The 23,300-nt window shown below is 40.4% G+C and overlaps 1 protein-coding gene across 19 annotated transcripts in view; it reads right to left on the bottom strand.

Annotated features, from left to right (window-relative positions):
* Window positions 1-23,300, bottom strand: part of LOC140728981 (microtubule-associated serine/threonine-protein kinase 4-like) — a 394,808-nt gene that overhangs the window by 102,415 nt on the left and 269,093 nt on the right. For all 19 annotated transcript variants that reach the window (XM_073048171.1, XM_073048182.1, XM_073048173.1 and 16 more), the window contains one exon: window positions 16,453-16,541. In XM_073048171.1, the coding sequence (XP_072904272.1) occupies window positions 16,453-16,541 (89 nt within the window). The remainder of the gene's footprint in view (window positions 1-16,452; window positions 16,542-23,300) is intronic.

Raw genomic sequence — 23,300 nt, 5'->3', positions numbered from 1 at the left:
TGACCCTCTATGACCAACCTGACCAAAATAAAGTATTGCCCAGCATAATTCTATTAATGGTTGCTTTCTCTGTGACCTTATAATATCCAAATAGTTTACTGAAACTTTTACAATCCACAGTCATGAACTCAACCTTCCCATTCTATGAAAGAAATGTATACTGTGAGCACCACCTTGAGATTCCAATAGTATATCTTTAATTTTTGGCTGCAAACTTCCAGATTTTCCATAAAAATCAATGATATCTATAAACAGGCAAGAAACATGCCCACCTGTCAATACACTTAAGTCCAGTCCAACATGTTATTATCTCGGCAGAGAGTGGTTTGCGTGTGAAAATCAGTGACCTTTGCCATTCACTTACTGCCAATCATGCAGGCATATTCCAGGAGTCAAGGAGAAAGGTCAGCAGCCTGAGTACATAAAAGGAATTTGCTCCCTCGGTGAAATTTTACAGCAGAACTAAATTAAATCCCTGTGCTCCTACTTGTGTATTTACAGATAAGCCTCCTCAGTGGAACCTTGGAATGCAAGTTCCTTACTGACTGGAAAGACCCATCAAAGCCAAAAGTTAACTTTGAAAAATTCTATAATCCATGAGGCTGCAGAAGCTGTCCAACCCGATGAAAATGTTCAGTCCTGGTGACAGGTACAGAGAGGATGAGAAAGAGGTTTGTGGTGGGGTGGGGAGACAAGGGAATGTGGTGAGTGGTGATGGAAGGTAGGTCAAAATAAATGTAGCTGTTTAATTGGTCAACCCAGTTTCCCACGCAGGACCTTATCAAAAGCCTTACTAAAGTTCATTCCAAACTCATCTACTGCCCTGCCTTCTATTTTTTTTTCTTTTTAGTGACTTCCTTGAAAAACTAAATTAAACCAAGAAAAGGTTCATTTAGCATCTTCTAGGCAGCCACTCTTTCCCCAGTGATAATGACAAGACCACTGCGTGTTGACCAGTGTTAACCTGGCATAGACTAAGCTCTCAGTTCATAGACTGGGAAGTCAACTGGGATTTGAGATGCTCTGTCTTGCTGTGGAGTTCACCGGTACAGTGTAGGGCTAGCTAGCATTACTAACGACAGGGTAGCTCCTAAGCCCTAAACTGGCTACTGTGAAACACAAGCAAGTTCTGTTTGAAGTTGAGCTTTAAGCTTACAGATTTACTTATCTCTACTGTTCCTGAAACATACCATTGTTTCCTTATGGGATCAGCCAAACATTTCGCATGACATTATTGCAGCTAGGCGCATCAGAGTTCAGAGTTCAATTCCAATGTCATCTGTAAGGAGGGTGTACTTCCTTCCCGTGATTGCGTGGGTTTCCTCCAGGTGCTCCGGTTTCCTCCCACAGTCCAAAGACAGACTTTATAATTAATTGGTCATTGTAAATTGGCTAGGGTGAAATTGGTGGGGTGCTGGCAGTATGGCACAAAAGGCCAGAAGGGCTGTTCCACGCCGTAACTCTAAATCAATAAAGTAGTTTCTGCCAACGATGAAAAACTAGATTATCTCTCACACACATACACACACACACACAGAGAGGAGGAAATCAGCAGGTCGGGCAGCATTTATGGAAAGGAATAAACAGTCAATGATTCAGGCCATGACCCTTCATCAGGACTGGAAAGGAAGAGAGATGAGACCAGAATAAGGTGGTTGGTGGAGGGGGTGGGGCGCGGGGGGGAGGGAAGGAGTACAAAGCTGGAAGGCAATATGTGAAGCGAGGTGGAGGGGGAGGGGAGGGAAGAAAGATGGGTGGGAGGGGGAGGATGAGCTGAGAAACTGTGAGGCAATAGATGGAGGAGGTAAAGGGCTGCATGAGGAGGAATCTGATAGGAGAGGAGATTGGACCATAGGAGAAAGGAGAGGAGTAAGGGCACAGCAGGGCATGACCTGGGTATAGTTCACATTGTGGGGTAATCAATTTCACATTGAAGTGTTAATTGTGTGCTGTATACTGGCTGATGTTTTCTCAGAGTGCTCTGTGCTGTGCATTAAGCTATCCAACTAGGCCCCACTGGCCATATGACCTGCTTTGAGGCACCAATTAGATTGTGACCAGGTTTGTGCTAAAAATTCAGTCACAGAGCTAAACATACAATTTATAAGCTCAAGTTCTATGATGAGGGATGTACAAACATGGAAGATTTGTGAAGTACAGACTAAAAGGCAAGGTACAACTGGTATAAAAATAAAGAAATAAGGCAAATAAGCATTGTAAGATGGTTTCTACCTGTCTGCATTTTATTTCTACATAGGTCAATAGGATTTCCCAGATTCTTACATGATCTAAATTGTAATGCAAAATCTTCCATCAGCATTATATCAGTAGAAACAAGACCTAATTTACTGGTAAGTATAATTTCCACAAAGTTCTTGGCAGAGGCACAAGCCAATTGTGGGACAACATGCCTAAGACACTCAAGACTTAAGATAATATTGGGCGCCCGTCAATAAATACAGAAATTAGTACTCTAACAGAAGATTCTTGAAGATAATTTTTAGTCCATATGGAGTCTTCACTTTCTGCCAAAGTCCTGCTGTTACTGGATATCATTGGCTGTAATGTAGTTTAATCTGAGAATAGGTTAGCTTTGCAGTAATTAGCTTGGATGTTTCAGCTGTGAATGAGAAGCTGATGTGCCAGTCATACGTTTGGCAAGTAATGAGCAACAGCAGCAGGTAATGAACTCTTGTTACCTCATGGGAAAAACAATACAGCGCAGACTTCTTTGGCATCTTTGAATATTTTTGTCCACATATTCAGTGTTTGTGATTTCAAACTTGGTTTCCAATTTGAAAATTCAATGCCACTTTACAACACTGTTGCACCTTTCTGATAAACTGCACATGTACAGTCATTTTATCCAAGGGAATTCTATCTAGCTGAGTGCAGCTGATAACATCAAACTGCTTGTCGGAGACAATACACAATGGAAATGTTTCTGTCAACTGATGCATGATAGCATTTTTAAAAGATCACATAAATTGTCTCTAATCCAAAATGAAAGGCATAACTAATTATGTATACAACTTATTTATAAGAATTCTCTCCAAGAAATGCATGAATTGAATTGTCAAACACACAGCATAATCTGTATCAGTTAACCAACACACCACCACTTCCATTTGAACTATATGTTTTAACATCTAAGTTCATGTCATTAAGATAACCATTAATGAAAAATATGTATCCTGAGATGTGTTGCATTAACCCATCTGCATATTAATGAAAAGCCATAAAGAAAGGTTATTTTAAAAAATGAAAAATATACACAGCCTCCTAATTTATCTGAGAGTTCAGCAGATTTAATGGTTCTCTCCACTATTAATGGATGCCTTCACTGTATCTCCTGCTACGAACTCAGTGGAGACTGACAACATTAATCAACGTACAATGCACTAGTTAACCAGTGTAGAATTGCTGCAGATCATTAAGTTGCTGATACTCACAGTCAAAGCCCATAACATTTATCATATCCAAGACATATCATACATCAATCTATGAGAACAATTAGCTGTAATATTTTTAAATGTAAGAGGGAACTCTGGATACAAAGTATTGATAATGTTGCAATTTTATCTTCACCAACAAAGGCAAGCATTTCTTTTTGATCATAGATGAAATATTTTCTTGTCACCCTCACTGAAAAACAACTTAATAGTCCATGTATCAATAAGATCATTCCCAAACCCATTTCCAACTTATCTGCCTGCTTTGGATACTAGCTGAGCAGAAATTTCCACCAACTAAATTCCAGAATGTCTGCAGGCACCAACTTCAGTTCCCATCACAAGATCCCTTGGCCTCTAGTCCTAATTTGATCCCTACCAAATGTCTGAAACTTATCCAATCTGTATGGAACTTCTATGACATATTTGTTGGAAATAGTGACAGGCAATGTCAGTGTGCAAGAATATTTTACAGAAGTATTATTTTCCATACTTATTAATGAATGCATTGTATTATCTCAAGTATTGAGGCTTTGCAGATTATTGTCTCTCAGTTGGCTAGGACCTCTGCCAAGAGCATTGTGGAATTGTGCTCATCTACTAAATTATTGCGTCTTATTTCTGTTAACTTAATGCTGAATTGTGTTGAGATGACATTCTAAAGATAGATCTGATAAATCTAATTGACTCATGTGGAGTTCATAGACAGGTAGGTGGAAGTCATTCAAAATTTATTTATTTACCTTATTTCAGTTCTTCATTGTCCTGAAGATTTTGTTCAAATCATACCTTGCCCCTACTCAGTCTGACTTTCACAAAACTTTCTTGTTCTTAACCCAACTTAGCATAGAATCTTACATTTATAACACATTTTAAACACGGAGAGAATGAATTTTTATTATCAGATTGATCTCAAAATGCTATTGCAATCTTACAGCAGGGCCTGACTAATGGAACTTGCAGCCTGCATTTCCCATGGCCTCATGCACGCACCTGAAACAGAGAGCACTCTGAGAAAACACCAGTTGTCATGAAGCACACACTCAGTACCTCACCTGAGAAATTTCCCAACCTCGCTTACTATCCTGCTTCTCCGTCGTTTCTGAAGCCACTTTTTGCTCCTCTACAACAACTCACCCAGTCACTTCCTCAGTGTCGAGTCAGGGGCCGCAGGTTCCAATCCAACACCTAGGCCTGCCACTCCTGTGCAGTAGTAATTGGGGACTGCACTGATGACAGGATACTAAACTACCATCGCTGTGAGAAGGATGTACATATTCAAGCACTTTTCTGAAGAAGAGCAATCTCCTGGCTGGCTTTTATTGCTCTGTCAGGAAAAGTTAAAATGATTATCTGATCAATATCCCTTGCTGTGTGTAAAGCTGTGTCTGTGCTTTGCACTTCACGGTTCAAAAGTACATCTGTTGAAATGTGTCCCAACACGTCCGGAAGGCTGAAGATTTCTTGTTCTCACTTGTCCCAGAAACAAAACCTTCACCTTGTGACCCCATCCCCATTCTTTTTGCAGTTCACTCAGTCTTGCCTTCCACTCCATCACAGAACTTACTCTGTTTCTACTTCCTGCTTCAGCCCTGTACTGGGATAAAATCATAAATCTCAGAGATCACTGACCTGTAATGTTAAAACTCAATCCTTCTTCTGACTTGGTTTCAGTATTTGTTTTCTTTTATGTTTCCTGCATGTGTTCTATCACCTTTTAAGTCTAAATCAAAATCTAACAGCACGTCTGTCTTTTAAGTCTAAATCAAACTCTAACAACACGTCTGTCTTTTAACTCTGTTAGCTGTGCACTGTCTCTTGAGAACAGAAATCTTTAAAATTATCAAGCGTTTTGGTAGCGCGGATGTAGAGTAAATATTGCCACTTGAAGGGAAGAGCATAACTGGAGGCCATAGATACAGGATTTTTCCCAAGAAATCCAGCAGGGAATTTAGAAGAAATTCCTTTACAAAGAGAGTGGTTATAATGTAGAACTCCATATCATAGAGTACAGTTGAAATAAAAAGTGTAAACCTTTTAAGAGGAGACCAGACCAGCATGAGGGAAAATGGAACAGAGATTTATCTTGATTGTTATAGATGACAAAAGACAAGAGGATACTTGAGAGGAACACAAACTCTGGCACTGACAGCTCAAGATGATTGGTTTGCTACTGCAGTTTCTTCCTCATGCAATCACAGAATCATCCAAATTCAAAAGTTTTCTGAAGTAGGTCTAAGTCACTAAGTACAACCAAGTCTCCCAGGTTACAAGAACATTAGCAAAATGACCAGGATAGTTTAATTATTGAAAGAATAGCAAGACTCCTCTTAACTTTGTCAATCACGGGCAAATGGACAGAAGTTCAATTTAAGGTGCTGCCAGAATTTTATAATCGAAAGGAAAACAAAATAGTTCAAAGATTATTTCTTAGCGATTATTTGACGTGAATGCAACCAGAAAGCACTAGTGAAGAAAAATGTCAGTGTCATTTTCATGCTAACAAAAAAAAACATGGCGCACAATTCCAGAAACAATGAACCATATTTAGGAAGAAATAGGAGAGTGACTTCAAATATAGCTAAGCATCAAGGCAAAAATCGAACAGCAGGATTGGAGAAGAGCAAGTAACAGTGTGAGTGAACGTCCGAGAGAGGAGACTAACACCGTAATCAAAAGCACTTTGTGTATGGATGAAATATTTTCATGACTCAGTTTTCAGTTCATCACTATTTCCCAAACCACTTCAGCTGGAAAGTTTTAATTCTGTCATTGAATGATTCAAGCTAGCTCTGTCTAAAATGGAAAATGCCAACACTCTACCTACCCCGAAAGGTCCAGCTGATTTGTGAGTTGGATGCAAGGCAAGGGAAGAGAAGGAAAAATGGTAGGAGCTTTGATCAAATTGCTGCAGGGTGTCCTGTGACCATAAATGGTGTAATAGTGGGAGATTAATCAATAAATTATGAATAAGGGTCCACAGGATTCAATTACAATTATATATTCTGATGAAAAGCCGCAGAGCCTTGCAAATGTGCTGCCTGACCTGCTGAGTTGTGTGTGTATAAAGCCTTTTACTTGGCTCAGCATTAACTAGATCAGCTAATAGCAGGCAACAAAGCATTAGCAAAGTAAATACTCAGCGTTACTGGCCTGCCATTCTGACACCAAGATCAGATCATAGCAGTCCTGCTGTACTGCAGCACAGAAACAAAGATGGAACAATGCATGGTGCAACTTGTACAGTATCACAGCTTGAATTGTCGAAAAATCAGGCCAAATTATCCTCAGTCGGAACCTCACCACACTCACATCAACCTCCCCACCATCACTATGAAAAATTATCTGTAATTATACACACCTTTTTAAAAACACAACACTGACTTATTATTGTCCTGTTCTCTATATTCCTACACAGAAACTCAAACTGTAGCACCCAAACACATTTTTTTTTAGCTCAGCTAGCACAACATTTTTTTAAATTCTCAGTTTATTTTCCCAATATTTTCCATGTTGAGACACGTTAAATTAACTGCCTGTTATGGTCAACCCTGCATCATCCTTCATACACTTTCTGTACTGGCAAACTGGCTAAATTTGCATTAGCAAATTCTGATAAACTTTCCAGCATGTATCAAAATGTTATACTGTATTGAATACCTGCAGAGATAACCTTCAATCACTCTAACAACAAAGGAATGCGTATTACCCGTCTATTCTGTTTTATGTGTGTTAACTAACCTTTTCTCCTTGCAAGTACAAGGTCTGGATTACAAGCCCCTGCAAGGTACCTTATGGAACATGTACTGAAAACCATTATGTAGATTCATGTGCAACTTAAACTATAAATCATTTATTGCATATTCTTCGCATATCACTGTCACAAGTATATAAAATGAACGATGGATATAGCTGTCAAAGAGACTTCAACAAATCCACGCCTGTCTGCCATAATTATCTCATTCTTCTTCAGATGCTAACACATTTGAACTCAAAATTCTAAGTGACAACCAATTTTAAACTAAGTGATCTGTGATTACCAGCTACATCGTCATCTCATCTCCTGAACAAAGGTCAGAAGTTGATTGCCTGTCAGTTTACTGACGTGATTTGCATATCTAAAGGGAATTTTTAAAGTCCAGTCAAAATTCAATCAAGTGCAGTTCCCATCAGGAGCTGGTGACTTTCCCCAAGTAACCTCTTAATTCTATCTCAGAATTAATACTAATGCTGTAATTATTAAGACTGCTGTCTCACACTGAAACGAGAGAGATTTGGGGGGGGGGGCATTTTGTCAAGTACCTTCATTCCATCTACTACAAAAGGCAGAATCTGTGACCACCCATTTCAGTTCGACTTCTCATTCCAACAGGAGAGTCCATAGCCTCCCCTAGTGCCGCGATGAGGCTACACACAGGTTGGAGGAACAACACCCCCCACATTGTCTTGGTCGTCTTCAACCTGATGGAAGAACTTTGATTCCTCTAACATCCAGTCATTTCTTCCTCTTCTTCCCTTCTCTCTTTTTCCAATCCCCATTCTGGCTCCTCCTTAACCCTTCTTTTCTCCTTACCTGCCCATCACCTCTCTCTGGTGCCCCCCCCACCCTTTCCTGGTCTCCCATGGTCCACTCTCCTCTCCGATCAGACTTGTTCACCTTTAGCCCTTCACCTTTTGCACCTCCCAGCTTCTTACTTCATCTCCCTCCCCTCCGCACCTACCTTCCCCCTCAGCTGCTCTCCCCATCACCCTCCAGCTTGTACTCCTTCCTCTTCCCCCCCCCCTCCTTATTCTGGCAACTCCCCCCTTCCACTTGACTCCTGAAGCGTCTCTCTGACAAGAACACCAGCTGCTTATTCCTCTCCATAGACGCTGCCTGACCTGCTGAGCTTCTGCAGCACTTTGTGTTGCTCCGGTATTGTACAAGCTGCTATAACCCAGCGACTGACTGCTCGGGCATATTGCTGATCCACTGTTTAGCTCACTTATTAGTTCAGACATGTGAGCCAGTGTTTGAACTGCAAGTGAGGTATGGGGTTCAAAGCACGTCCAGGGTCAGGGTCCGGACTGCAGACCGGGGGGGGGGGGGGGGTGCCTAGAGTTGGGATTGAGATATGGAATACCAGAGCTCAGGAATACGGGCAGATTTGCAGCTGGAACTGCGGTTCAGTGTGCCAGTATATTTCATGCCCCATTTAAACCCAGATTCACTGTAAAATGTATTCTATCATACAAGGGAACAAAAAGTGTGTTTATGTATTTAATAGGAGTAGCATCCAACTGTCAGGAAAATCTGCTCTTCCACCTCCAGAGTCCCAATGGTGTCAAGAAATTTATTGTATTTTTTAAGACCCGATCCAGACTGTTAACTTAATGTTGCTACCCTCCCCAGCTTTTGACACCTCTTTCAAATCAAATCTTTACTTTGTCCCTTACACATTCAAAGATTTAGCAAACAAGGAAAGTTCAGCGTCTGCAAGGTTCACTTTTTTGTCCTCTTTGAGGTGGAAGTATTTAATTTAGAAGGGTGTTGTCAGACCAGAGCTGCGATCATAGTGTGGGACAAAATAGAAAAGGGCCAGGTGAGACACAGTTTCATTTGCACAACCTGCAGCCTTGTCTATAGCATTCACTTCACTGAGGCTAAATGTAGACTAGGTGACCGTGCAGAGCCCCTGTGCTCTGTCTACCCAAAGCCACCTTGTAGATTTCAGTTGTATGTCACTTCAAGACCCTTTCCCATTCCTGCACCAATCTCCACTACCATGGTGGGGACAAACACCTACCGGAAGAACAACAGGGCTGCCCACAGCCCAATGGTATCAACACTGAATTATCCAGTTTCAGGTAACACATTTCCCTTGTGTTCACTTCCTATTCTTACTGGTCCCCTGAGGTTTTCTTAGTCTACCTGTTCACCTTTTCTATTTCCATCTGCCTGTCACGCACATACCTATCCACCTGGGTTTCCTTTCCCCAGGCTGACTCTCCCTATCCCATCACTCACTTCCCATAAAAACCTTCCTTATCTGATTTTACCTGTTCCCTTCCAGCCCGCCTCTGCTTCCGCTCCCCTCCCTCCAGCTGTCCGTTGTTTCCCACAACCACTCACTAGCCTTCATCTCTAAACTCCTACTCCCGACTTGATCTTCCAATAACACTCCACCTCGGCTAGTTCCACCCATCACTTACCAACCTCTGTCTCGCCCTCCATCTTACATCTTTTTAGTGGCTACCTTCCCTCTACACCATCGTTAACGATAGAGGGTCACAACCTGAAACACCAACCATTCCTGTGCCTCCACTGTTGCTGCTGAACCCAACAGGTTTCTCCAGAAGTTTGCTTATTATTCCAGATGCAAGCATCTGCAGTCTCATGTCCCCACAGAAACATGCCCTTCAGCCCTCCGAGTCTCATCATGACCATCTAGATTGTCATATGCTCATATATTGGTTTTAAAATGGAAAGCAATGTTTGAACCCTTAGTTTACAGATAATACAAAGGTAGGTGGAGGGACATGCAGTTTTAAGGAAGTACAGAGGCTACAGAAGGACCTGGACAGATTCTGGTAATAAGCAAAGAAATGGCAGATGGAGTACAGTGTCAAGAAATGTATGGTCACACACTTTGGTTGAAGAACTGAAAGGGTTGACTGTTTTCTAAACGGAGAGAAAATTCAAAAATCTGAGGTGCAGAGGGATTTGGAAGCCCTCGTGCAGGATTCCCTAAAAGTTCATTTGCAGGCTGTGTCTGTGGTGAGGAAGACAAATGCGATGTTAGCTTTTATTTGAAGAGGACTAGAATATAAAAGCAAGGATGTAATGTCGAGGCTTTATAAAGCATTGAAGAGGCCACACTTAGAGCATTGTGAGAAGTTTTACGCCCCTTATCTAAGAAGTTTCTCAGGGTTCAAAGGAGGTTCATGAAATTGATTCCAGGATTGAAAGGCTCGTCATATGAAGAGCATTTGATGGCTCTGGGCCTGTTCTCACTGGAATTCTGAAGAATGAGGAATGACCTCATTGAAGCCTATCGAATGCTGAAGGACCTTGATAGAGTAGATGTGGAGAGGATGGTTCCTTTGGTGGGAGAAGTCTAGGACCAGAGAACACAGCCTCAGAATAGTGGGGGTCATTTTAGAACTTTATTCAAAAAGTGGTGACTCTGTGGAATTCACTGCCACAGGCCAAGTCATTGAGTATATTTAAGGCAGCAGTTGATAGATTCTTGATTAGTCAGGATGTGAAGAAATATGGGGGAAAAGAAGGAGATTCGGGATGAGGAAAATGGATCAGAATGCAATGAAATGGCAGAGCAGACAATGGGCCAAAAGGGCCTAATTCTGCTCCTATAATCTTATGGTCTTATGGTCATATATTGCACCCAAGTTGCTATTGTAACCAGTTACATCACTGTCTGGTATGGAGGAGTCATCACAGGATCGGACGTTGCTGAAGGTTGCAAATTCAGTCAGCTCCATAATAGGCATAGAACTTCCCAGCGTCAAGGGAAGGTGATGTCTCAAAAAGGCAGCATCCATCATTAAGGACCCCACCACCTAGTACATGCCCTCTTCTCAATACTACCTTCAGAGAAGAGGTACAGGAGCCTGAAAACACACACTCAATGTTTTAAAATCAGTTTCTTCCCCTCTCCCATCAGAATTTTAAATGGACAATAAACCCATCAACACTCCTTCTCTTTTAGTCTGTGTTTGCACCTCCTGTATATGTAGATATCTGTTTATATACTGTATATATAATATACATTTCTCACTATAATTTAGTGCACATGTATTGCATCGTACCATTGCACAGAACAGCATTTTTCATTACATATGTTAGTGATAATAAACCTGACTCTGATTTTATACTAGATAGGGACTAGCCAAAAAGTATTTGTCAATATTTATCACAGCCAAATCTGATATTCTTTTCAGTCAGCACGCACTGAGTGCACACACGCACATTCATCCACACACAACCAGACCTGGCCTGAGTTAATTCTTCCTATTCTTTAAACACTGAATGTTTTCTGCAGTAAATTACCTCCCTTAAATTTGAAATGAGAAGCTTGCTGCTCACCAGAATCCTTGGGTAAATTTGCAGACTTACCACAGGATCACAAAGACTTATTTTCCTTCTGGTTTATCTAAATATGGGCTCTTCATTTCCAAAAGCGTACGCCTGGATAGTGTGGCTCAAGTAGAAGCCAAATCTAGAGACCTGCTTACCCTCAGGCAGACTGACCCAAGCAAGCCTTGCGATGGTCCAGTTTCCAGTAAGTCTACAGTTCCTTCAAAGCTTTCCCTCAGTGGCTCCCACTCCACATCTCCTGTTGGATCAAAACCTTGACCAGCAATTCCCTCCATCCTACCAATCTGATCCTGACCACCCTTTGAGGTCTCAACCCAAGACTTCCTCCAACCCTAATCACTGACCTCAGCTCTTTCTCACGTTCCACACCCAGCCCACAGTCCACCTGCAGGCTTTCACGAGCATTGTGATCACAGCATGCACAGCTGAGATATCTTTGAGCACATCAATGATGTAAAGCTGGTGCTGTTGCCCAGAGGTCTTACAGAATAGTGGAATTGGGAGTAGAAACACATATTAGCTTGCAACTTAATGCTCATTTAATGCACTTTTCCATCTTCTGAAATATTTCTACATCACGAGCAGGTGTTTCGTAAAGACTAGTTGGGATCAGCATGAGTTCTCTACCAAAGAACATTTACAGCCCAAACTCAGGCTGGTCCTTTGCTAGCGGTCTCACAAAGAACTGCTGGCATCTATGCATCACCATTTACCATCCATTCAACCTAACCCTACTTTCTATACCATGGTGCCAGATTGTAGATCATCTTCAAATTTCTAAAATAAATCTATATCAAGATTAGGGGTCTAAAGACAAGGGTTCTATAACTGTCTCCTCAGACTGTGGATTCAGCCACCATACCAAAACCAAAAGATTTGGATGTGGATGAACCAGAAGATTTGTGGTCTGTTGAGCAGTAGATCTGTGGCATTCAAGACCGGTGATTTAGAACAGTACAAGCAGTTCAGCTGTGACATATGGAAGGCCACGTTAACGGTGAAAATACAATTCAGATTCAGGTTTAGAGTCTGAATCTAATGCTAGTCAGCTCTGGCAGACTATTACTTCCTACAAAGCAAAACCTAACATTATGAATGAATGTGATACTTCGCTCCCAGATGAGCTCAATCCTTTTATGCGTGCTTTGAAAGGGAAAGTAAAACAACACCTGTGAAAATATCTGCAGCATCTTCTGACCTTGTGACCTCTGCCTTGGAGGCCGACGTCAGAACATTTTTCAAGAGGGTGAACCCTTGCAAGGCGTCAGGCCCTGATGGTGTATCTAGTAGGGCTCTGAAAACCTGTGCCAAGGAGACAGACAAGAGCAAGATAGATCAGCTCATTGAGTGGTGTCGCAGCAGCAACCTTGCGCTCAATGTCAGCAAGATGAAGGAATTGATTACGAACTTCTGGAAAAGGAAGTCGAGGGAACACAGTGGAAAGAGTGAGCAGTTTCAAGCTCCTAAGTATCAACATCTTTGGGGATCTATCTGGATCAACATATTGATGCAATCACAAAGAAGGCACAACAGTGACTATAGTTCATTCAGAGTTTGAGGTATTTAGTATGTCACCAAAGACACTTGCAAATTTCTACAGATGTACTGTGGGGAGCAGTCTAACTGGTTGCACTACCTTATGGAGAGGCCCATGCATAAGATCGGAAAAGAGTGCAGAGAGTTATAAACTCAGTCGGCTCCATCACAGGCACCAGCCTCCACAACATCCAGGATACCTTCAAAGGGCAATACCTCGAAAAGGCAGTATCCATCATGAAGGACAAACATTTTCTCACTGCTACCATCAAGATGGTAGTACACGAGCCTGAAGCCACATACACAACATTCCAGGAACAGCTTCTTCCCCTCCACCGTCAGACTTCTGAACGGACAATGAACCCATGAACACTACCTCGGTATTTTTTCCCCCTCTCTCTTTGTACATTTAATTTTATGTCTATACCTACTAATGTTCTTCTGCTACAATCCCTCTTCTGTTGCACTATGTCTTTTCTTATCTTTTTACTCTTTCAACTCCACCACACGCTGACCTGGAGGTTTGCAGCTTGCCCAAGGTACAGGTTTCCATTTCCCTTTTTCTGGAATATATTAAAATATCCCAGTAGATTTGAAATTCTGTAAGCTCTATAAAGGCTTTGGGGTGTATTTATACATGAAAGAAATAAAGGAAGTTACTGATGTTGAATAGGAACCAAGAGCAGGAATTCTACTTCCTCAATTCCAGAGTACACAAGCTAAATGCAATTTTTCTGCCATACCCAGAGATAACGTAATCCACCATGAAGTGAAGATTAACCACCTGCAACTGAGTAGTTTAGCTATTTATTGCCTGAAGCACCTATGTCATAATGGGAGCCATACATAATTTATATTTCAAAAGTCTTCCCAGACGGTATTCAGACAGTTTCCAAATCATCCGCTGAAACAATGTGAAACAGTTTCATCATCACCGTGAAAAACAAATAGCGTTGGATTACTATCTATCGACCCAACCTCCACCTGCTTAATCCCTCTGTCATTACCTCTCAATAACAATGCATCCTCTGTGACAGCAATAGGTTTTGTCTTATTTATGAAACTTGCAACCGGAGTGAAAACAAGATCCATACTCTTTCAAAAGATTGCGATAACCAATTCAAAAGGAGCAATTAAAGACAGGGGCCTCCATTGTGTAATAAATACAAAACATCCAGTGTTCTGAGGCAATAGGTGAAGCTGAGCAGAGATAAATCCGCTGGCCAATCTACATTTTATTTATTCAGTAATGCAGGGTGGAGTAGGCCCTCCCAGTTTTTCAAACCTGACAACCCCGATCAACCCCAACCTAATCAAAGGACAACTTATAATGATCAATTACCCTACCTGCTAGGTCTTTGGACTGTGGGAGGAAACTGGAGCTCCCGGAGAAAGCCCATGCTCACACTCCTTGCTAAACGGAGCTAAAGCTGAACTCCGGAACGCCACGAGCTGTAACGGTATCGTGCTCACCGCAACTTGACTGTGGCGCTCTTTTCTCCCTCTCGCCTTGAACCTGTACCCTCTTGTTTTTGACACTGATTCAGAATTAGGCTTATTATCACTGTCACATGTGGTGAAACTTGTTACTTTGCGGCAATGGCACAGTGAATTACTATCCGAGTCGATAAACAAATAGTGTGAAAGAGGAACAGCGAGGTGGTGGTCATGGCTTCACTGAACGTTCAGAAATCTGATGACAGGGAGGAAGAAGCTATTGCTAAAATGTTGAGTAAGACTCTGATGACCTGCTTTCCCATAATTTTGGAACCTGACAGAGCCTGCTTCACTGCATGACAAACAAACACAGTTTATCTAATTGCTCCTTATGAATGAAGAGCTCCAATCCAGGCTGCTTTCCTCTGCACTCTCTCCAGCACAAACTCATCTTTGGAATGTACATCAACAGGACGTTCTCAGGGTCACTGACATAAAGACAATATATCCATTTTGTTTGCAGGGCATTATCTTCAGCTTAAACATTTACCAAAACAGCACCATCTGCAGGTACCCATCCAAATCAAGGACCATTCTGACCTGAAAATATAAGCTGGATCCAATTCCTGAGCTCACTGCCAGCATCGCTGTACACACATCTTCACCAGGAGGATGGCAGCTAATGAAGAGACTCATCACTATCTTCTCCAGAGCAAATAAGTGTGGGTGATAACTGCAGGCATTGCCAACAACCCAAATCTCAAAAATGAACATAAAAACCCATTGTACAAAGCACAGAAACATCGGTAATTAATGAAAGACAAAAGGTCTAGGTTTCATTTCAGTTTATTTAACACATTTGAATGTAATTTTGCAGTTTACAAAATGTACGAATGATGAAATATATTCAAAACAACTTTTGACATGCAAGTCTGATTTAAAACTGTTAAAGTGGAACCCATAACCTGGCAATAGATTAGGATATTGTGAATAAATATTGCTGAAAATGTATGACCAGTTTAAAACTGAGTCTTTTATGGAACATATTTTTCAACTTAACAAAAAAGCTCAAGATGAAATACACTTGTATTTCAATAGCATGTTTCTCAACAGAAGGAATTATCAAATTGTGCCATGTAGTAAAATATGTCTTTCTGAAGAGTTGGGAAAGTGACAAAGATTTAATTCACACCAAGATCCCACAAGAAGCAACCAAATCAATAACCAGGTGATCTGCTTTAATAGACTGTTGAAGGATAAATGCTGACCGGAGAACACGAGGAGTAATGCCAGTGGAATCACTTAAATTAAATAAAAGGGACAGATGGTCTTCTGTTTACCATCTCATCCCAGCTAATGAGGCTCTGCCTCATCAGAATAACACCATCAAGGATAATACCTCAAAAATTAAAAGACGAGCAAAATGAACATTTTATGAAATGGATATACAGGAATCATGGTGATCAGAATAAAACTGCCAATATAACTGGAATTATAATTCCAAAATTATAATAAAGTGTTATAAAGTGTTATTATAAAATGACAAAAACTACAAAATGATAATAAAAATCCAAAATGATAAAAAAGACAAATAATTCCAAAATGATAGGGACATATTTATGACATTTTAATCTTGAACAATGCAGTAATCTAGATTTCTGAAACAGCAAGTTATAGAGGTATTCAGTCTATTCCCGTAAAATATCAATAGCCTAAAAACTATTCTAGTTTTCCATGCTTGCTTCAAATGTTATGCATTATCCTGTTATCATCTGCTTAATGGACAGATTCTGCATTAATGGACAAGTTGCTCAAAACAACAGGAATACAATATGAAGTCTGCATTTTGAAGCATACTAGATGCATTTGTTAACGCAATGCACTGATTTAAGCCTAGTGAAAAGCTGACCAAGAACAGTAATGCCTTACCTGAATGAGTAGGGAGAGGTGAGTGAGGACGAGGAAGGGCTGTCGACTGACTGCTTCCTATCAGACTTTTCCTGTTGTTAGTGCGGCAACTGAAATTAAGAGGGTAACAAATTATATAACACTTATGAAAATTATATAACATTTACTAGATTTCATACATATTAGTTACATGGAAAACTGAATAAAACTAATCAAAACCAACTTACTATCTTTCCTGTTTAGGATCTAGAGCAGGCCTTTCCAACCTTTTTAATGCCGTGGAACTGTACCACTAACTAAGGGGCCCAGGTTGGGAACATCTTATCTAGAGAATGCAAAGCTAAATGTTTCTTATAATAATGTAATAGAATTAGACAGTTCGATAGTTTCCTTGTGCACGAAAGAGACAATAAATTCAAATTTGCTCGATTGCTGCTCCGGGGCGGTCTAAACTTCTTGAAACAGTTAAAATCAAGTTTCCCTTTGAATTATGTGGAACCGTGAATGAATGAACCCGAATTCAAAGCATTGCATTACAGAAAATGGGCTTATTACATTTTGTATTATATCCAAAGTTCTCCATCCACATATTCTCCCTGACATGAGTATTTCCAGCATCTAGTACAGTATTTTTGCTCTTTGACTACCACCATGCTTGCAGAATGCACAGTGAGCGCAAATGGTAAACTGATTACAATGCCACTGGTTTGACTTGTGCACCCAGGATTCTGCCCTTGGCTCCCTCACTGCCATAAGGCCAATTCAGCTTGGAGGAGCAAAATCTCAGATTCCATTTCAGTAGCCTGAGTGACATGAACATTGATTTCTCTAACTTCTGGTAATTCCATCTCTCTCCCACTTTTCTTTCTTTTTCCATTCCCAATTCTGGTAACCCTCTCACCCCTTCTCTTCTCCTCACCTACCCATCACCTTCCTCTGGTTCCTCTCCTCCTTCCCTTTCTTCAGAGGCACACTGTCCTCTCCCATCAGATTCCTTCTTTTTCAGCCCTTTACCTCTTCCACCTATCCCTTCCCAGCTACTTAGTTCATGTCCCCTCTCCTGGTCTCACCGATCACCTGCCAGCTTGTACTCCTCTTCCTCCCTCCATCTTCCTATTCTGATTTTTGCCTCTTTCTGGTCCTGACAAAGGCTAGCCACCCACAACACCAACTGCTTATTCCTCTCCACAGATGCAGCCTGGCCTGCTGAGTTCTTCCAGCACTTTACGTGTGCTGCTCCAGATTTACAGCATCTGCAGAATCTCATGTTTAGAAAACCAGTATTTTTGGATTTCCACGCATAAGTGCATTACAATGGAAATCATGAAACAGCTGACACAGTTCAGCGTTCTTCCACCATAAACAAGATAAATCAACTGAATCATTGAAAACTGTAGTTCTTAATGAAACTGGTCTTGCAGGGAAACCACTGAAGATCCCACACTTCATAAATACTGCTTAACAAACCCCCAGACCTAAAAATTCAGCACATTGAAATTTGCTCACATAGATATAAAATATAATCATATAAACATAATGACATTCATTTGTACTGAAAGCTTAAAAAGCATAAAGATTAAAATAACATCTAGAACAGTGTTTTTCCTTCCTGATTCGGTCTTCATTAGAATCGCTTAACATGATTGGATGCTAGACATTTCTTTGAAATAATGCCTGACAACAACCAATGTTGCAAAAGGGAACTCAGTTCCAAAGAGTTCACTAAATGTTGGAGAGCAGCCTTCTCCTAAGATAGTGGCAAATAGTATCATTTTGCTAAGGCCGCAAAATCCTTGTTGTTACGTCACAGCCCCAAACCACATTCTTAATTATCTCTAGACTGTTCTTGCTCAAGGAATTAACAATCACGGTTCCAGTCTTTGAGGAGCCATCAAGGAGACAGCCAAAGGAAAAGCATGTTTGGTGAATGGTTGGCAAATGTTCATGTTGAAATAAAACAACATAATGAGAACGGAAATTGCAGTATTTCAAAGTTCAGACATGGATCAGCTGGTTCACTCAGCTGAGAAAGTGGTGCATCGGGAAAAATGTGAGTGAAGATTTTCCATAAGGCAATCAGTATAAAACAGATGAACACTAAACTGAAGACTGATGGCAGAGAAGCGAAAATAATTTGTACACAACAGAGCCAGTTATATTCAACATTAAAAGCTGCTCCCACTGGTAACAGAAACCACCTCCCAGCTAGAAAGAATTGCCTGTTGGGGAGTAGTTACATCCTGAAAAAGAATCAGAAACCAGTGACTGAACACACAGGAATTGGCAAAGTCAACAGGAACGTTTACCCCTTGAATAGGACTGGTGACTCTATAGCCCGGTTGACTAACAGATCATTCTCAGACTTAAAACAATATCCTTATTCAACATCCACTTGTACTCCTGTCCAGCTGGAAAAACAGATCCACAATGATGAGCTCACTCTACACTCAACTGCACAAAAGCTCAGAATCAAATCTTTGTTAAATACTGATAGGACTAAAGTGTAGGGAGAATGTCAGTGGTGGGAATGTGGAACGCACTGCCAGGGGTGGGGTAAATGCAGATACGTTAGGGACATTTAAAAGACCCTTAGATAAGTGCATGGATGATATAAAAATGGAGGGCTATGTGGGAGAGAAGGGTTGGACTGATCTTGGAGTAGGTTAAAATGTTAGCACAGTACCATGGTCCGAAGGGCCTGCACTGTGCCTAACTATTCTATGTGCTACGTTCCATGCACTGCTGTTGCAAAACAACTTTTATGTGATGTGACAGTGATAATAGATTAATACTTTATAAAAAATGCTGCTTTTTTGAACTGAGGGGAAATAAATAAGATGATGATACTGGCAGTTGTTTTGACAGCTCCAAGCAATTGAACAAATTGCCAGTTTAGAAGATTTGCAGAATCAGATAAGAAAATAACTATCTCCGTTCTTTGATGCAGAATCTTCTACGGGTGATCAGAAAATTGTATGATTGACTTAAAAAAAAAACAATTGGCCAATTTTAAAACATCACCCCTTAGTAAAGGATATCTCTTGCTTCTGTCTGATCCGGCCTCAGGTTCCAGACACATGGATGCCCAGTTTTGATCTGCTGGATCTGAATTACGGTGAGCATGATGATGGTGCCACATAGCATAATCCATGGCATCTTTGCTTGGAGAGTTCACGAATTCCATCCACCCCCTTTTGTCATAACCCAAGCTGACAGCAACTCACAACAAACATGGAGGTGTCAACTTCCCAAGGAGTTCTTGCTAAAGTTGTTCCGTAGTGTCCCAGCAGTAACTGGTCCATGTATTTCAAAAGAAATTAGCAGGTCCAAGAAAACAAGCTTCAGGAGATTTGCATTTCTAAATTATTTTGATTTCTGATGTTTTTCTAATACATTTATACAAATTGATTTTTTTTTTATATCAGCACGGCAAGATTTGAGCAGCTTCTGATTACATTTCAATGTTTGCAAATGTCAGAAGCATTGCTCTGGAGGTTTGGCTTAATTGACTGTCAAAGCATTTTCCAGAGTGGGTATTGCTCAGCACAGTGGGAAGAAGCTCACACTGCAGAGAGTGTTATTCATCAGCAGCCATTTCAGAGGGCAGGTTTGTGGCCCTCTATGCCAACAGATTGTTGACAGCCAGAATCATATTTGCAATTTCTGTTCTAGCTGCTCTCTGTTTTCTGGAATCATTCTTATGGGGAAGAAATTCTGTCACAATTCAACCAAAGAGACTGTTCAATTTTATTTTTATTTTTAGATGACAAGTTAGTTGGACAATTTTTAATTCTATGATTCATTAAAGCTATTGACTAAGACCGGTATCTGTTTAGTTATGTATCTGTTTATTATTGATGAACTTAAAACTACATATAGTAAAATGTAAGCTCAATATCCTGTGAAGCAACTTCAAAAATAAATGAAATGAATATCAAGAATAGATGAACTTCCTCCTGTTTAGATGAGGCAGCAAACGACTCTAAGGTTCATTACTTCACAATGCGAACATTTAAGTTGCTATTGAAACCAACAGTGTTTACACGGCTTAAGCAAGTATGAGTTCCATATTTATAAGATATTGGTACGCTGCCAGTGTAAACAGAGCAGCTCGAGTGCCAGAGAAAGCTTTTAATCTCCTTATGGTTTGCTAGGTAACAGGGACAGAATGAAGATTTGACATCACCAAACCATTGCTTATGGTATTCAGTTCCAAACACCTACAATGTGAATTTTGTCCCTGTCATATAAACATTAAACAGAAGGGAAATATTTAATAGTAGACATTTGCTGAGATGTACTTGTAAAGTTTAACTGATGAAAATGCAAAATCCTTCTTTTTATACTGAAAACAAATTCTATACAAGGTTATCTTATTTATCAACTATGAATGCAACATTGTAGTGACTAATAAGGCAGGATTAATTGGAAATTTGGTGATGCAGATGATTTACCTCATTCAGTAATAAGCTACTTTGTGGGGTGTGGTGCTGAACTGCGTGATTAATTCAGACTAACCACACTAACTGCAATCTTCCACCAACAACCAGGTGCATAGAATATTTAAGCAAGTAATTATATATAAAATGGATTCTGGTTAATTGGGACGCATCAGGACCAGCAAATGTTGGCCCAATTAAGCACCTACCTCAATTAGTGAAAGTTTCATGGAATTAGTTTTAAAAGTATTTAAAAAAAGACAAACTGCATAACAAATCATGTAGTTAAATGAAATACAGAACAAATTAGAACATTATCAATTCGACTACAGTTTTATAGTACTGTATTATAGAACTGTATTAGTTCCCAATAGTTATCGACTGAGAAATTCATCCAGTGTATGCTGCTGTGTACTTTAGATTGACTGTAAATTAACATAATCAGTGTGAACACTTTGTGCAGATAATGGTTTCATAAAATGCTTTTGATGATTACATCCTCCAAATCTTCATTTTCATTGTAACATTTAAGACGATTGTTGATACCTTCAAATTCCTCATAGTTCCTAACTTGAAGTAGTGAAATCCTTTCATTTTCACTCCCAGCTGTTTCCAGCATCTCCAGACTTGATTGCTTGAAACGGCAGTGAGCAAAACAGTTCTGAATTGTCCTACTGCTTATTTCTCACCAAATATCAGTGACAAAAATCTGTTTTTTGAACACAAACACATGCAACTAATGCTACTTAAAAACCATTCGCTCTAAGCACGCTGTAGTGTCTAACAGCCACATGACTGCACATGAATGACACTAGTTAGAAACTGTTCAGCAACAGTCTCCTGCCCCAATGAAGTGGCAGTGTCCTGAATAAACAGAGAACCCCGGCAACTTGCCTGGTTAGTTATTGGTCTTCATTAGTTGTCCCAAATAAGCAGCTGTCCTGATTAACCAATGGCCCAATTAACCAGAATCCACTGTATCAGAAAATAATCAGTTAAATCCTGATTTATAAAACTTGAAGGGAACACTGGAATTACCAATGAAACAGTACTTCGGTGACAGTTTTTCCTTTTGTTACCTACTGCTTCCTGCATTTTGAATAATCCTGAATCTTATTTACCAAAAAGAACTTCCAAACTCTCCATTTTTGGGGCTTCATGTTAGCATAGCGGCTAGTGCATTGCTTGACAGTGCCAGCGATCACTGATAGGGGTTTGATTCCCGCTGTTCCCTGTAAGGAGTTTGTATGTTCTCACCATTACCTCACTGGTTCTCCAAGTGCTCCAGTTTCCTCCCACATCCCGAAGATGTACGGATAGTGTTATGAGTTGAGGGCATGCTGTGTTGGCACAGGAAGCGTGGCAACACTTGCAGGCTGCCCAGCACAATCCCCACTGATTTGATTTTATGCCAACAACAGATTTCACTGCGTTTCAATGTACGAGGGACAAATAAAGATAAACTTCATTAAAGGTCTCTAATTTTTTATTTAAGCTTTTAAGTGTTCGAACAGCCCAGGCAGAAATCACTTCCACGTTCTATCCATTTAGTAAAGACATGCTCAAACTACAATTCTCTGCTGCTCTGCATTTATAAATACAATTTTTCTGTACTTTAGCATCAGACTATGTCAGCAACCACTCTTCCTCTTAAGCCTACCTTTTCCTGGAGTGAATCCACAGAGTACTTAATCTTTCCTCATACTTCATTCTCTCAGGTTTTGGGAGATCCATTCTGAAGGGGTGCAACAATAAGCAGCAGCTCCCATATGGTCTTGTCAGCAAATACTGATTTTTAGCTGACCCTGAATCATTACAGCAGTTCAAGACTATGCCAGCTCCCAGTAAGACAACCCATGAGTTCCACTCTACCCCTTTGCCACTAAACTTTGACCATTTTTCCTCTCTCAATTACCAATCCTATTTCTTTTCCAAGGCAGTACCCAATTCTGCTTCTATGTCCTCCATAGTGAGGGAGCTCCAGATCTGTCCTCTTGTACAAAAAGATATCCCTCACTTTGACTTTGTACACTGTTTTAAATCCATGACACACTCTGTTCCTTGATCTTCCCTATCTAAACCAATGATGGCCTTTTCCTGCCTCCATCAAATCTTCTCTGAAACTCTGTTGCTCCAAGGCAAAGAATCCAGGCTTATCCACTCCAGCCTTAAAAGAAAAATTTCAGAACCCTCTACATTTTATACTTTATGGAGTACATTCCAAATGCATTGCTCCTCAATCTTTGTACAAAAAAACTTGCCCTCAAGATATTGTAGAAGCACCTTTAATTGTTGACCCTTAAAAATAGTAATTACATACCAACACAAGAAAACTTTTAGCTTTCCAACATTCCTTACTATTCCCTTGTCCATTCTTTCTGTCACATGGCATAGCCAGCTCTTCCTTATTTCCTTCTTTCTGTGCCACGT

Source organism: Hemitrygon akajei, chromosome 6, assembly GCF_048418815.1.
Source record: "Hemitrygon akajei chromosome 6, sHemAka1.3, whole genome shotgun sequence".
NCBI classification, from domain to species: domain Eukaryota; kingdom Metazoa; phylum Chordata; class Chondrichthyes; order Myliobatiformes; family Dasyatidae; genus Hemitrygon; species Hemitrygon akajei.
This window is presented reverse-complemented; position numbering and strand designations above follow the sequence as displayed.